The following is a 15,413-nucleotide window of genomic DNA, read 5'->3' as shown; positions in this document are numbered from 1 at the left end:
AAAAAAAAAAAAAAAAAAAAAAAAAAGAAAGTCTTGCTAGGTGAACTGCAGCATCTATCTTGGACCTAAGGGAAGCTAACGTTTTCAAGACTACCATTGAGTGGCGATCTGATTTAATTTTACTACTACATATATGTTAAATGTGGAATAAAACTATATATATATATATATATATATATATAACTAAAACTATGCATATATATATAGTTATCTGCATGAATAGGTGCATCCTAATGTGTATATAGTATTATACTTAATATTTCATTAAATATTTATGGAGCCCCACTGTGTCCCCCATCTATGGAACTGAACAGTTAATACCTCTGTCTGGGTGTGTGTATACAGCTGTCATGTATTGGTGACATGTTCATTCACTTATTTCAAAAATATGTAATAGGCATTGTTCTAATGGGGACACTGAGTAGAGTCAGTGCCCTTACAGAACTCAGTCATCTTAATGTTGCCTCTTAGTTTTAAAAAGGGCAGGTAAGTTGAGTGTTTTCCAAATTTTTTCTTAAATGACCTGGCCCATGCAAAACAAATTGCTTATGTCTATGTGATCCTTGATTAAAAAAATAAATAAGAGACTGTACATCTGAGTTAGAAATTAAAAGAAAGGCAGGACCAGAATATGCTTGGAGGGAGAGCTTGTTTATTTTGCTTATCTGAAGTGAGATAAAGAGTATCTCCAAATTGGCTGGTTTCCAACCTGGACCATGTACACAAAGCACCTCATTCTAGGAGGGACAGTGAGTAAATTAAAAAGAAGTTTTTTGCCCATGTTTATTTTCTCCTGCAAGTGTGATGTAAAACTTTTCACATGTGCAGAAGGAAGCAGACACAACCACGTGCAGAAACAGCCGTTTTTGCAAAAACGCTTCCCAGAAGCATGACAAATGCAAGACTCACAGGTGTAGCACAGATCCAAGGCGCGTGTGTGGTTCTCATCAGCTGCCTCGCTCCTGTTTTAAATCTAGGTCTTCCTGTAACAACAAAAAAATTTATTTCTCCGGAGGCTGCGGCTAATAATCCACTCAGCCTGCCTTTTCACCCCTTCTCATAACAGTATTTCTAACAGGGCTTCCAGAGAGCGAGCGAGCGCTGGAGCTAGCAGAGAGCAGTGGAAGAAAAAACAAAAAGAGGCAGTAAAGTGGAGATGGGAAAGAGACTCCCTAGACTTGACGTTTAATTCTGGGTTTGACCTGTAACTCTGGGTGACCTTGGGCCTCAATGTCTTCCTTTGTGAAATGTATTGTTCAGAGAATGAGGATTTCATTCCACGCAAAGCAGGGTGGGTCTTTTAAACCAGTGGTTCTCAACAGGGGACGTTCTGCCCGCCAGGGGACCTCTGGCGATGACTGGACATTTTTGGTTGACCTGACTGGAGGAGACAGTGCTCCTGGCGTTTAGTAGGTAGAAACCCAGGATGCTGAATATCTTAAAATGCACAGGACGGCCCCTACAACAGTGAGCCGGCCGCAAATGTCACTGGTGCCCAGGATGAGAAACCCTGGCGTTGACACACATTTGCAACGTTGGGTGTCGGTGGGCTCAAGGGGCTGGCTTTGGGGCTTTCTAGCTGGAGTGAGGGCTCTCCCGAGAGGCGCTTCGCTGTCTCATGTGTTGGTGATCCCAGCACGCGAAGCACTGCAGACCCCCGCCCTCTGGAGGGGTGGGCGCATCCCTCTGCTCCTCTAAAGATGACCCTTCCGCGCGCATTATCACAACGTGGACTTGGCACCCTCGCCTCCAGGAACCGCGATCGAGGGACTGGGGACCCCAGGCTCGGAAAACTTGTCAACTTCTCCCGCCCGCGACTCCCGTCACCTCCTTCGGTGCGGGGAAGGCTTTTCTCCCCAACGAAGAGTCCTTCCGCCGCCAACCCTGAGGCGGCCGACCGGAGTGCCCAGGTTCAAGGACTCGGCGCGCACCGCCCGTTTCCGTCGGAAACCTCAGCTCCCCAGGGCCCAGCCGGGGGCGGGGCCTCCAAGCGGCGGCCGTTGCCCCGCCCAACCGCCTCCCAACGGCTACCTCCGGCGGGCGGTGGGCGGGGCGGGGCGGCGGACCAGTACGCCTGCGCGCGCATGCGTGGGGGTGCGGGGCGTGGTTCGCACGCGGCCCCGCCCAGACCCGGCGTCTCTGCCCGCCCTATCTCCCAACCTCCTCAGCGTGGCGCCGACGCTGCGTGCGGCGCGGGTTACCCAGAGTGCTCCGCGCAGGGGCAGCTCACTGGAGTTTGGTTCTCGAGGCGGCGGCAGCAGCGGCGGCGGCTCCGGTGGCTCCTCCTCCTCCTCTGGTGGCGGTGGCGGTGGCGCCCCGGGCCCGAGCCCCGGCTCCCCTCTCCGCCACCCCGCGTGCCCCCTCCTTCCCCGGCACCGCGGGGAACATGAGGCTCCGCTCCCGGAGGCCGGCGAGTGAGTGACCCCCGTCCCCCGCCTCAGCCCGCCCGCCCGCTGGCCCGGCCGCTCCCCCCCGCCTCGCCCAGGCAATGACAGCGGCTCCGGCGTCTCCGCAGCAGATCAGGGACCGGCTGCTGCAGGCCATCGACCCCCAGAGCAACGTAAGAACCCGCTGCGCGGGCCGGGACGGAGGCCGCGTGGGCCCGGGACCCTCCCCCTCCCCAATGCCCCTCGCCCGCCGGGCTCCGGGGAACCCGCCCGACGCCCACCTGCCCCCGAGGGCCGCTGCCATCCCGGTCTCTCGCCCCACGGGCCCGAGCCGGGGGCAGGTCAGGCAGTCTGGCGGCGCTGGGTACGTGAGGCCGAGGCTTCCGTGCGGCCTGGGCGGAGGGAGCAGAAGGGAACTGAGGCCAGAGCTTTGCCTTTTTTTCCGCTCCAGATGTATGACCCTTACTGCTCCTTACGAAGCTCACCCGCCTTGCCCTTCCCCGGGGACCCGCGACCCCCGGGAAGTCTTCCCGGCGGGGGGGGAGGGGAGGGAGAAAGGCTGTGGAGCAACTGGTGTCCGGGGTATGACTCGGGCGCCTGTGCCGCCTGTGTCTCGGCCTTCTGGGTGATCAGGAAAGTCCTCCTTTCCTCTTCTCCCGGCTGGAAGCATCTTCCTGGCTTCAGAGGGACCCCCCCTCCCCGCCCCCAGCCTACTTTGCCCTTAGCCGGGTGCCCAGGGCGCGTGGAGAGTCCCCCCTTGGTTCTGCGAGTGGACATGCCTTTGCCGAGTCCCTCCTGGGATCGCTGCCGACGGTAGATGATCGTGGGGAGGGTGGGATCCTTCCTGTTGCCTTTCTAGGCCTAAATGCCCATTGCGTCTTCTGACCAAGCCAGAGCCCCGCTTTTTGGTGTGAATTAGAGGTGGTGATTTTCTTTCCTGTTCTTCAAGAACGCTCCTTCGGCTATTACTTCCCCCCACCTGAGGGTTCCGGCTTGGTGGCTTGTCACTTAGAGGGTCAGGGTCAACCCCAGGGTGTTGCTTTTTTAGATGGTCCTCCACCGAGGCTACTGTTTGCAGAGAGATCTTCTCTGCCCCTCTTCGCGTGTGTAGGGGAAGACTCGTAGTGTCTCCCCTCATGTTTTCTCAAAGGGATTGTTGGCAGTAGGGGTCATTTTCTCCTGTGGCAGGAACAGGTTGAGCAGTAGGAAGATGTGGCAGGTATGAGATGAGCCCCTGCATTTGCTGGGAGACCAGGAAGTGGCCATTGAGATCACTTTTTAATATGCTGGAGATCCAAGGAAAAAACCTTTTTGTCTTGGGCCAGGTAACTCCGGTTTCTGTCACTGTAGGGTTTTTGTTTTTCCTTTACATTGGTTTGACTAATTACTCTTAGGGCTGTGCTTTAGCCTGGTATTTTTGGAATAATTCACATTGGCTTGTATAATTTTGGTAGAAATTGAGGAGTTACGGTGTCTGTAAGTCTCTGGTTTTTGTATCATAAGTAATCCTCTTGTTCCTAGTCTTCAGGCCCCATTAAGATCGACTTGGTGGTAATTGTCTTCAACAAATGTTGTATACATTTTTGTTATGACTTTGGGGGTGGAGTAGGCACAAGCTATATAAAACCTTCCAGAATATTTTGCAGTAACTGGAGCCGCTGCAGTTCCTAAGACTGAAATATTAGAGAATAAAACAAATGACATGAAAAATGAAAGCTTGGTGACTTTTGCATCTTTTGTCCAGAGTGTAATTTCTTGAATTCCACGTGCTTGTTTGCCTTCGGGGAATCTGAGAGGTTGCTGAGATATTAGCACTGATCCTTAATGCCACCTAGGAGAGCTTTGGGATCAGGAGGCGCTTTGACAGGCGGTCATGATATGTTGTAGATTAGGTAGGGCGGTGACCTCAGAGGTTCCAGTATTGTGTAAGGCTGTAATCTAAAGGGTTCCTAGGGGGAGAGGAGGGGAGGGCAACAAGGAAGGGGGGTTAGCCAGAAGCGGGAGAGGAAACAAATCTCATTTTTGTTGTATTTTAGTGTGTACAGTGGTGTTCATTCATAGGAGCCCATGGTTGCTGTAATGGCATGGGGTTCACATGTCAAATGGCTTGTCTGGGGGGGACTTTAGTGATGGGTGTGCATAGAGTCCTGCTAAATGTGAGCGTGGTGGATGGAATTGGGAAACTGTCTCTGGATACGAGTGATGAGAAAAGTGCCTCCTTTAAATGCTGCCATTGCCAGTGACCATCTATGAGCATTGTTAGAACCTTTTGACAGGAGCGTGGCTTGAAGCAAACCCCATATAGAAACTGGAGCCGTGGCAGAATAGGTTGCCGACAGAGGTGGTGCGACCATAATTCTGCAGTTTCTCTGGATTGACCTGGGCTCAGGTGAGTGTGAGGTAGCTCCAAGAAGGCAGTGCCGGCACCCAGCTGCTTTTCTCTACCTTGACCAATTATGAACTCCACTTTGGGATAGTTAGTTGACACATATTTAAGATGCTCATGGAAAAAAAATGGGGACAGTGTTGAAGAGCCAACACTAAAATTAAACCTCTTCTGAGAGAAGCGACAGGGAATTGTGTCATGTAATGCTTACCTCTATGGGCATGCAATTATGGTTAACAAACTTAGCTTTTGCTTGAAAAATCAATGTCAGGGCAGCTGACCTAATATCCACAAGTAGCTGAGAAGTTAGGGAAATAACAAAGTAACATTTACCGACCGTCTCCTTGACAAAGGAGTTCTTAAGGGGAAAGTTGTCTGTATGTTTTCAGTTCCAGTCTCTGGAGTATTTGAATTTCTGCAACAGCAGACTCTGAGTTAATAATTTCTGCCAACTCAGTAATAAAGTAAATCCTCTACACTTCTTTTCAAAAAGCGACTAACAGTTTTTCAGAACAATCTAAGCCTTACTCTCCTTGTGGTGTATGTAGCCAGGGTGTTGAAAATCTCGGAAGCGCAGTGTGCGCGTTTCTTCCCGCTTAGTCTTCGTGGGTACAGTCAAGGGCCACGCCTTCTTCCTCTGCCCAGAAATTGGGAGTCCATCCACCCAAGCACAGTCTTCTCAGCAGGTGATGAACTTCTCGTTTGTATTGGAACTCCTCGTTTCATGGAAGTTCAGGCTTTGCCTTCTTGACCAGAATGTAGGCTTTGTGAGCATGGTTTGTTTCTTGTCTTCTTTCTCCAGGGCTGAAGCATTAGGCGCTTTAGGGTGCTAAGTGCTGGTTAAACTGATTGAATCCTCGCATCCTTCTTGCTATATGTGCTGAAGTTTAGTCGTGTAATATTCTAATTCAGAACTCTCTAGAACCGTGAGGCACATGGATAGAATAGGTCTGAGACGGTGGAGTGGATACTGTATCCCCATAACAAGTTGAATAATAGCACAAAGCAGGCCTTGCACAAAGCAGGTGAGCATCTCTGTAATCAGAACAGGGAGCGGCCAGAGAAGGCACTGGGGGAGAAGGGGACTTGAACTTGCCCAAGATGTCTGTGTAAAGGCCTCCTACTGATCAGGGTCTCTGGCAGGAAACTTCAGAAATGACTTTTCTTCCTTACAGTTATGCAGACGTCAGGCGCCAAGGAGAGGTGACCAAAGGGCCTCTGCAGAGAGAGACACACAAGAATGATAATTTCCCCCCCTAGGAAATTAGAAGATTAAGACGCCACCCAGCTTCTCTGGGCTGCAGGGTCTTCATGTACAAAGTGGGACTGGGAACTGGTGTATGCACCCATAAGGCTCCTTCCGGATCCAGGGTTCAGATTCTGGAAGGGGTAGCAGAGGCTCACATGAGTTGTTCTAAAAGTTTTTTTTCTTTTAATGTGAGGTGCATTATGTGAACTTTCTAAAATAACAAAATTCTCACAGATACCAGAACTCTACTCAGAGATACATGCTTTACCTGACTCTGTAGCATTTGAACAGGGTCTCCTGCTTCCCCACAACAGTTCTGTAAGGGAGGGATGGTGAGCAACTGATCTCCCTTTCCTGCAGGCATAGAAACCAACAGCATAAAGACAGTAGGTGCTGTTTAAGTGGGTGCTTCCCGTGGTCAGGAGAGGACAAGACGCTTTTGTTTCTTACTGACTTAATTTGAGGTGACTGCCCTAAAGTTAGGGACTTACCTGAAGTTTAAGTGACAGTGCTTCTAACTCTGAATGCCACCACACTGCTCTCAAAGGTGGAGCGATGGCTTGAGAAGAGGCCCAAGAGGTCAGTGTTGGTCTTGAGCTGGTAAGAAAAGATGCGGGAGCCTTTTCTGTCCTACATAAGTTTATACGAGATTACAAATCGGTTTAGGTTTACCTGTGAGAGATCTAACAAGGTGATGATGTTAGACAGCCTGTCCTGGAAACATCTTACGGTTTCTGTCAGGGACAGAATCCTGGGCCAGACCATATCGTGGTGTGGCAATTGCCAACTGATGTGGAACTTTTCATGAGTATTGTGTGCCGGCTTTGTTTTCTGCTTCAAGATTACAAGCACTCATGATGTTAACCTAAAACATCATTGGTCCTGCTGAAAGGAGGACTGTTACACATTGTAAAAGGGAAGACTGTTGGTTCTGATTCTCTCCAACACGTTAAAGGTTATAAAATCTAAACACGTGGACTCTCTGATCACTCTGGTTGCCCAAATGGCAGTGACATTCCTGTCTTTGTTCTTCATATGTGGCCACGATATGTGAAGAAGAGAGCAGTGTGGCATTTTATGACTTTGGGAAACAGGCAGGTAATAAGTGTCACTTGAGACGCAGGTGTGGGTCCTTGTTCTGACTCACTCTCTCCCTTAGAAGAAGGTAGATTTTACATTCTGTCTTCACAGAGGTCTGGTGGTCCTCAGAAGTGGCTTTAATTGTAATCATAGTATGTTGTCCTGCCTGGAAGTCACAGAGTCCTGGAGGATTGTCCAAGATCAGCTTGTGGGAAGGGGCCTTTGTCCTGATACAGTTGTAAGAAGACTCCATGGTCACCTGGGCTCCTGGGCTCAAGATGTAGCTGCGCGTGGCAGGACATGCACTTGAGGTTAGGTGAAGGAGAGGAGCTGTTCACCTGTGCCTCGATTTTGGTGTCTCTGCAAGCCATCTTCTCAGACAGAGCTCCAGTTTAACTGGAACCAGGCCTCAGTCCAGTCCCTAGGTGACTGCAGTTCTGTGGGCATGTCTCCTGCCCAACCCCCACTGTAAATTGCCTTCTGGAAGCTGGGGGCTTTGTCTCCATCAGTAGAAGTTGTGCCCCTTTCTTCTCCCTTATGGGAGGCTGTCCTGAGTCTGTCTGGTCCCTTGGGGACCCCTCAGCTGGTTGTTGGAGTGGGTGACTGAGTTTGTGGTTTGGCGAGTGACTGCATAGGCAGTGCGTTTTCAGCCTGGTCTTTCTAGTGCCCAGACTTGGAGCCCCCATCTGAAACTCCCCCTTTTCGCTCTCAGAGCACTGAGCTAGTATTGACATGGAGATTCCTTGATTCCTTGAACTGGGGAGTATTTCTTGCATAAGGAAGACATGCCAGTATTCTGCATGTGGTGTTTAAAAGTGCTCTCTGAATGAATTCCAGGTCTGAGGAGGCCATACACTTAACATCTCAATTGTCAACTGGTATATACTGTTGATGGAGAAATGTGGTAAAGCTGAAAAAGGTGGCTCAGCAGTTGAATAAACATTTCTAGCCATTGCGTATGGTGTTGGGGGTGGAGGGTGCAGACCTGGAGATGCCCAGCCCCTACCCTTGAAGGACCTGGAACAGGAAGAGAAAGTGCATGTGGGCAATCTGGGGTGGAGGGTGTGGGGATCAGCGTCAGGGGAGGCCTTACAGGGCTGTAGCTCGTAGGTCCAAATGGAGGAGTTGTTCATGTTTCTTATTCAAAGGTAGTTCAGAATTCTTAAGAGCATGAAATGACTTCTAGAGCACTGTATAGTTTGTTTTCAGAGTGAAAAGTTTTACAGTCACATACAGAAAGCCAGCTCTTGGTTCATCTCTGATCTGAGGGAGACAGAATTTGACGAATAGCTGGCAAACCCTTGAACAATTTGCCCTCTCAGCAGTGGGAGGGGAGGGGGACAAGTGTCAGGCTCTCTGGAGGACCTGGGGTCTGCTTTCAAGTATTTGAAGAGCTGTTGTACCCCGGGTTAGGTTTGCTCTGTGTGGATTTTCGAGGCAAACCTAGTAGGGGAAGGCAGGAGTTCCTGGAGGGAGGCCGTGCTGCACTTGGGGAGCTCTTGATTATTGTCCGAGCTGGCTCAAGACAGTCCAGAACCACTGTGCCAAGTGGGTGTGCACATGTATCTGGGCCCTCTGGGTGGACCCCCAGACGCCTGCCCAAAAACTCCTGGAGGTCCTGTGATGGCGTGAGGAGCCTGCTAAAAAGGAGAAAGGTCGTATCAGGTGACGTGTCATTGCCAGGCAGGTGGGGTCGAGAGCCTTCGAATGCTCCTGGGACTGCAAGGAAGTTCCCTGGCTCCATCCATCCGCTGGAGGCTGTAAAACGGATAGCCGCAGCCTACAGAACACCTAGTATGTGCCAGGTACAGTGTGGAGCGCTTGGCTTCCTGTTTGCTCTCTGAACTAGTCCTAGAGGTAGATGTTCATCTCCCTTTCAGGAGAGAGCAGAGATTAATGATCTCCACTGTCGTGGAGGAGGCTATGGGCCTATCTATACCCAGTGCTGGTAGGCTCAGAAGCAGTGGGCTTAATCTGACAGTCTCTTGCCTCCTACATAAGAAGTGCCCAGGAGGGAATTTGGACTCCGCTGTGTCTTCTGTGGTTTAATCTCATAAATACAAAGTGTTTTTAAATGTTGTTTTGTGTTTCCATTTCCATCCCAGTTGGGACAGTCTTTCCCTCTTTGAAATCTTCTAGCCTAATGGCTCCTAACCTTTTTGCCTGTCAGGATCCAGTTCTGTGATCAGAAATATTCAGGGGGCTCCTGGGTGTCTCAGCCGGTTAAGTGTCTGACTCTTGATTTCGGCTCAGGTCATGATCTCATGGTTCATAAGGGCAAGCCCCATGTCCGGCTCTGTGCTCACAGCGCGGAGCCTGCTTGGGATTCTCTCTCTTTCCCTCTCTCTCTGCCCCTCCCCTGGTTGTGTGCTCATGCAAAAATAATAAATTTGTGCTCTGTCTCAAAAATAAGTAAACTTAAAAAAAAAAGAAACATTCAGGAACTTGCATATATTGACAGGTGTACTTTGAGTAGCTGTTTTTTTGAGAAAATTCAAGGAAAGAAGCTACTCTTCATCTAGTCATGCTTTGAAATGAAGTTGTATCTTATCAAAACGACGTCTACTTAAATCTGTAAGCTAACCTTCTTTGTGTGCGACACCTAGGTTGGGACTCTCTGTACCTCACATTTGTGACCTTCTGTCATCGCTACTATTCTCTCCCAGAAACCTTTCCTGCTTTAATCCAAGACCGTCTCCCTCAGGCACACTGTACATAACTTAAAAACCCTACATTCCTGCTGATAACCGGTCTTGTTGATTGCATTTTCCTTGGGGTCGCGAGCTCCTTGGTAGTGGAGCACGAGTTAATCCCCATGTTTCTAGGGCTTCCGTAGCAAGCCTGTGCTCAGAAGCTTGTTGATCTTCCTGTGAAAAGGGCCAATATCGGGAGTTAACTGTCAGCACTTACCCAGCAGACACACAGCTAGAAAGGATCACGCTGGGATCGGGAATCCTTCCCTCCTGCCCAGTCCTCACCCACCTGCCACCACCTCCCTGGTCACCTGAGAGAGCGCAGTAGTGGGTACAAGGTCAGCATTCCACTCTCCTGCCAGAGTCTGGGTCTCTATGCTGGGTTTGTCTACGGGATGTTTTATGCCAGGCTGGGAGGGAAGTTGTACCTGAAATGCTTTGTGCTGTCTCTTGAACTGGCTGAGGAAAAGGCGTGAGGCATTCTTTTCCCTTCTATTTCTTGGCTGTTATTTTTTACCCCTGTGACAGGGAAAAAAGATGACTCTTGATCTTAGATCCCTGTCTGTCTGTGGACCCTGGAGATACTGTTCAAATGCTGCCTTGGGGCCCTTTTGGTCACGTGACAAACGAGACACACTCTCTCTCTGGACGCTCCGCTTCCCTGGGTTTCATCAGGGCCAAAAAATGGGTGATGGTTCCTCCAGGCCATACCCTGCAGTGAGTCAGCCTTGTGGCTGCTGTGGCGGTCCCGGTCACCCATCCACTGTGGGCACAGAGTGATTTTGTAAGTGGTTGGCTGTGGCCAGCCTTGACTCCGTGGTGGGGGGTTCTGTGATCTTCTCATGGAAGACTTAGGTGTATGTGAGCCCAGCTCACAACAAGAGCCCGGTAGGTGGCCTGGCAGTCCTCCTCCAGGCACCGGTAGCCCCCCCTGCCCTGCCCGCACTTGTACCTTTGGCCCCATCCCCTACCCGCACCTCTGGTCACACACCTGGCTCTGGGTAACCACCTGATCTACCAAGCTGGCCGCAGCTTTGCCTGCCCACAGGGGGGCTGGGTTCATTAGCTCTCTCGACCTCTCTTGCCATCAGGTCCCTGGTCCGGCTCAGGTTGGCATATGGGGTGGTGGCCACATCCTCTTTCCCCAGGTGATCCCCAAGGTAACTAACTGCCCTCTTCTTCTTAAGGCCAGCCCTTCTGGAAGCCACGTCAGGTAGACCCTTCCCAACTTTATTTGCCCCGTGCATCTTGCAACTGTGCCAGGCAGGCAGTTGGCAAGCTGACTTTTTAGTGCTGTCTGTGGGGGTCAAGTGCCAGTGATGTGTGTAGGATATAAAATAGGAACGGTTTACCCTTTTTGCTGATGGTTTCACATTTGCTTCAAGTATTCTGTTGGCCAGCCTCCCCCAGAGGGAGCTCAAATGTGAAAGGGCTGATTGGCTTGTGCCACTCAAAGGCTCTGAGGTGAGTCTGTTCTCAGGTGAGGCCCTGGTTTTGTTCCATCTCTTTTGTAGTGTTCCCTCTGCGCAGTGGGGTGTCCTCCTTGTCCTTCCAACACCTGCAGCTTTGGGATTCACCCTCTTTGACCATCAGCCAGGGGAAGAAAGACGAGGTGATGCTCTCCCAGAAGTCCCAGCACACATTTTCTGATGCCATCTATGGGCTTTGATGCAATTAGTAGGCTGTGTTGATTGGTTCACCCCTGGTGTTAGTTCCACCCAGACCGGCCCAGAATAGAGGGGATGCTCCCAGGAAACATCAGAGTCCTGTTTGTGGGAGGGGGTAGTGGTATGGAGAACAAGCTGGCAATGTCCCCTGAGCGCGTGTGGGTTTAATCACCACTCTGGTGTGATAATACCATCAAATAGTTGGGCATGCTGGCCTGGGAGACTTGGGTCCAGAAACAAAATGGGTGTAACTGAAATGTAAGGCCTGGAGTAAGCAATGGAGTGGTTTGGATGATAGGAGGTCACAGCATGGCGTTCTGAGTACCCACCCACAGATTCTGATTTCCCCGCAGTCACACTTGGGTACTTTGCTCTTACCTTGTATTAAAGTGGGTGCCGGCTTGTAGCTTCTACCCCATTCTGGGCTGAGGAGCACTTGGGGAATCTAAGAGAGCCTGCCACAGTGCTGCTCATTCTCCCAAGCCCATCATCTCTCCTGGTGCTGCACCTGGTGCAGGCAGGGGAAGTGGTGCAGTCCAGGAGGCCCCGGGCTCACACAGGCCTCCTGTAGCTGTGAGGCGGCACCCGGACCCAGGCAAGAGCCGAGTTCTCTGGACTTCTGTCCTCTTGGCTCAGAGGCATGGATGGACACTGGATGTCACATCTGATTGTTCTGCCCCTTTCCTCTTGCTTGTCCCCTCCCTTTGGTTAACCTGGGTAACCGGAAACTGGTACCTGCATTTCCGGGCCTGGCTTCTTCCCCTTAGGTTAACTGAGAAGAGTAGGGTCAGGTGATCCTTCACAGCCTTCTCCATTTTTCCCTCTGTTTGTTGGGGTGGGGGGGAGGGGTGGCTCTCAGCAAGCACCTGAAGTTGGTGATGTCTGCTCCCCCTTTGCTGGATGCTGGCAGCCTGGCAGTGACAGAAGTGGGCCACATGTTTTAGTTCAGGCATGATCACGGGGGGAAAGGTTTGTGAATGGTTATTTCACTTTCACTTCTATTTTAACGGAGCTTCTCAAGCATTTAAAATTCTCAGCTTGAAGATTGGTGGACAAGCCAGTGCTGGCACTGAATGCAGGAGCCTAACTTCTCACCAAAGGGCAAGAAACATCGCCCTCCCAAGTGTTATGTGAGCTTGCCCTGCTTTTGCTTGTAACTTCTCTCACCCCATCACTGAGTCAGAGTGCTGTTAGTGTGTGTGTGTGTCTCTCTTTCTGTCTGCCTTGTGGACAGATTTCTCCAATGTGGTGGGAAATGAAGCAGCCTCAGAGTTTGACTTTTTGAAGGCTAGGCCATTGAAGAAGGGATTCACACACTTGCTTCCAGTGTGAAAACTCTTGGAGAATCAGCTCTGGCTTGGCTTGGGGGTGAGGGGGCCTTGGAAGAAATGGCCATGCCCACAGGAGGTCAAAGAGGAGCATGTAGAGACAGGGTCTGCAGTTCAGACAGAAACAATAGGTGCCCCCAGACTGCTATAGTTATCCCAGGTGGCTGGTCGGAAATGGGCGGGGGCAGGGGCGGGGCCAGGGCTGTCTTAGGGTTTCTGTGATTCTGCTTGTCAGCTCCTCCTAGAGGAGACTGGGCACCTGCTTGTCGCCCTGAGGATGAAACTCCTGTGTTAGGATGACGGTGAACATGGTTTTCTATCTGGTGGGTGGTGGGCTTCCCCAAATTGGGAAATAGAAGTGGCATCATCTGCTGTGCCTGTGTTTGGCACTCCAGACTGTCTTCCTGGGTCATTGTGCTGTCTTCAGTTCTCTGCTGTAGGGTTGGTGCTGATTGTTCCTCTGCAGGAGTGAACCAGGCCTGAGGCCTAACACTGATTGGTGCCCGTCGTCCCCTGTCCCCCTTGCACCTTGCTGTGTTGGCCATTCCACTGTCTCCAAACCCCTGCCCATGGTGCCTCCTTACCCCCAAGTGTTTTGGCTTTGCCCTGCACTGCCCAAGACCCTGTCTGCCTTGAAGGCGTTCCCCAGGTGTTCTTAGAGCCATGGCTTCCAACAGCACCTGAACTCTCTCTCTCCAGCAGACTGCTGTCCTGGATGTGCAGGAGGCCCATTCCAAAGTGGAGGCACCTTCTTTCCTCCTGCCTTTCTGTGCCACGCTGTGGTGGTTGGTGGTGCCACCACTCCATGGGCTACTTCAGAGTTCTCCTGGGGTCCGCCTCCCATGGCAGCCCCCTTCCCGAAAAATGGGATCTCCAGGGAGGTCTAGTGCAGCTGCTTAGCAGCTGGTCTGCCTCCTGCTCTCTCCTCTACACCAGCCAAAGAGTGAATGTCCCCAAACACAGACGTTTCATCCTCTCTGTAGGGGCTTCGTGGCTGACTGGATATAAAGTCTGAGTCCTTTAGGTAGCATATAGTGGAGAAGACGGTCTTTGGGTAGAAAAACTTGGGTTTTGTCATTAGACTGAACTAACCTGGAATCTTGATTCTGCTGTTCACCTTGCAGCCTTGGATGAGGTCAGGTTTTCAGCCTGAGTTTTGTCAGGAGGATGTACACACGCTGCTTAGGAAGGCTGTTGAGAATGGGATGTGGCCCCAGTGCAGATGTGCCCCAGGTGCTGATATACAGGGTAGCTGACAGTTCACAGGCTTGGTAGTGGGCAGCCCATCCAGCTGCCAGTTCCTGTCCTTCCCCTCTGGTCCATGCCTATTGGATGATTAGTTACTGAGAACTAGCCAATCATGGGGCTGTGTCTTCCTGGCCAGTGACTGGTTTGAGAATGGGCCCATGACCCAATCAGATCCTATGAAAGTTTTAGCACTTTGCTGGGGTAGTTGGGGTAGACGTGAATGGGGAAGATATGGGCTGGTTGTTGCTGTAATCTCCTGCTTGGGAACAGCCTGCCCAGGAGTGAGACCTGTCCAGAGAGTTGAGGGAAGATTAGGTCACTATGGCCCAGCTGGCCCAAGGTGAGTCCTGCCCTGAACTTTTCAGTTAAGTGAGCCACTGACTTCTTTTTTGGATGAGGCTCATTTGAGCTGCCTTTTCTGTTACTTGCAATCAAGAGAGTCTAGACGGAATCAGCCGAAAACGTTGTGCCCCAGTGTCTGGCTCAGGCGTTTTCTCTCCCCCACTGCTGCTCTAGCCACGCTCAGCTGCTGACCTGCTTGTGTACCCACACCTGGATGTCCTGCCCTCTTTTTTCCCCTCCCTCCCTCTTTTCTTCCTCCCTCCTTCCCTTCCTATCTGCCTCTCTGGGCTCTGGGCCCAGGGTGCCTCCCCCAGCAAGGCCAGGGCCAGATCTTCCAGGAGCACTGTCTTCTGGCTGTTCCTGGCGTCCTGGTCTGATCTTTCTCATAGCATCTTTAACGTATCTAGCATGCCTGTGTCGCATCCCCCGCCTCCCCCTCCCACCGCGTTGGTTCTTTCGCTGGTGCATAGTGAGCCTGTTCATTCTGTTAGAGTCAGTGACCAGTTTATGAACCAATGTGGGTCCGTCTCTAATTTCAAGTGACAGATGAGCACAAGCAGTACCTAATTTGGGAGGATCTAGTTGGGTTTAGAGTAAGAGTTCAGGTTTGGTGGGGCCTGGGCGGGGCAGCGCTCAGCTCATGAGTATTGGGGTGGGGGTTGGGGTGGCTGGTTCCCTGGAGGATTCTCCTCTTCCTGATAGGAGTACTTGGCCCTCTCCAGACCTCAGCCTTTCGGGGTCCTCCCATGGTATGTTTGTTCTCTTGGAACTGTAGTGGCATAGTTAGCACTCTGGCATAGTTAGACACCAAGCCTGTCCCCTGTGTGTCCTGTAGTTCTAGGGAGTCTCGGGATTCTGTAAGTTGGTGACAGGACCCAGGGAAGGGGGAGGGTGTGCTTGGAGAGCATATACCTCCTCCCTCTCTTGGGCCAGGCCCAGGCCAAGATGACTCCCCCCAGCAGGGGGCTCTGAACCCTGAACACCAGCTGTGAGGGCTGCCACTTCAGCTCCTTCTCGGGCCTCTGCCTTTGTG

The 15,413-nt window shown here is 51.4% G+C and overlaps 1 protein-coding gene and 1 long non-coding RNA gene across 4 annotated transcripts in view; one reads left to right on the top strand and one right to left on the bottom strand.

Moving 5' to 3' along the window:
* The window catches only part of LOC121010954 (uncharacterized), a 13,436-nt gene extending 11,299 nt beyond the window's left edge, over positions 1–2,137 (bottom strand). Inside the window, exons 1-2 of one of the 2 annotated variants that reach the window (XR_005781436.1) lie at positions 1,828–2,137; positions 910–983 (exon numbers count right to left, since the gene is read on the bottom strand). This is a non-coding gene — a long non-coding RNA (uncharacterized LOC121010954). Of the gene's footprint in view, positions 1–632; positions 984–1,827 lie in introns of those variants that run through there. The other variant, XR_005781435.1, reaches the window with a different exon arrangement.
* Positions 2,138–2,268: 131 nt separating this feature from the next.
* MED26 (mediator complex subunit 26) overlaps positions 2,269–15,413 on the top strand; it is a 52,165-nt gene continuing 39,020 nt past the window's right edge. The window contains exon 1 of one of the 2 annotated variants that reach the window (XM_040444824.1): positions 2,269–2,560. In XM_040444824.1, coding sequence (XP_040300758.1) covers positions 2,489–2,560 — 72 coding nt within the window. In that variant the 5' untranslated portion in view covers positions 2,269–2,488. Of the gene's footprint in view, positions 2,561–4,364; positions 4,777–15,413 lie in introns of those variants that run through there. The other variant, XM_040444826.1, reaches the window with a different exon arrangement.

The sequence above is a fragment of the Herpailurus yagouaroundi genome, unplaced genomic scaffold (assembly GCF_014898765.1).
Source record: "Herpailurus yagouaroundi ecotype Mexico unplaced genomic scaffold, PumYag 193, whole genome shotgun sequence".
Classification (NCBI taxonomy): Eukaryota; Metazoa; Chordata; class Mammalia; order Carnivora; family Felidae; genus Herpailurus; species Herpailurus yagouaroundi.
The sequence above is the reverse complement of the archived record's forward strand: the minus strand, read 5'-3'. Positions and strand labels throughout refer to the sequence as shown.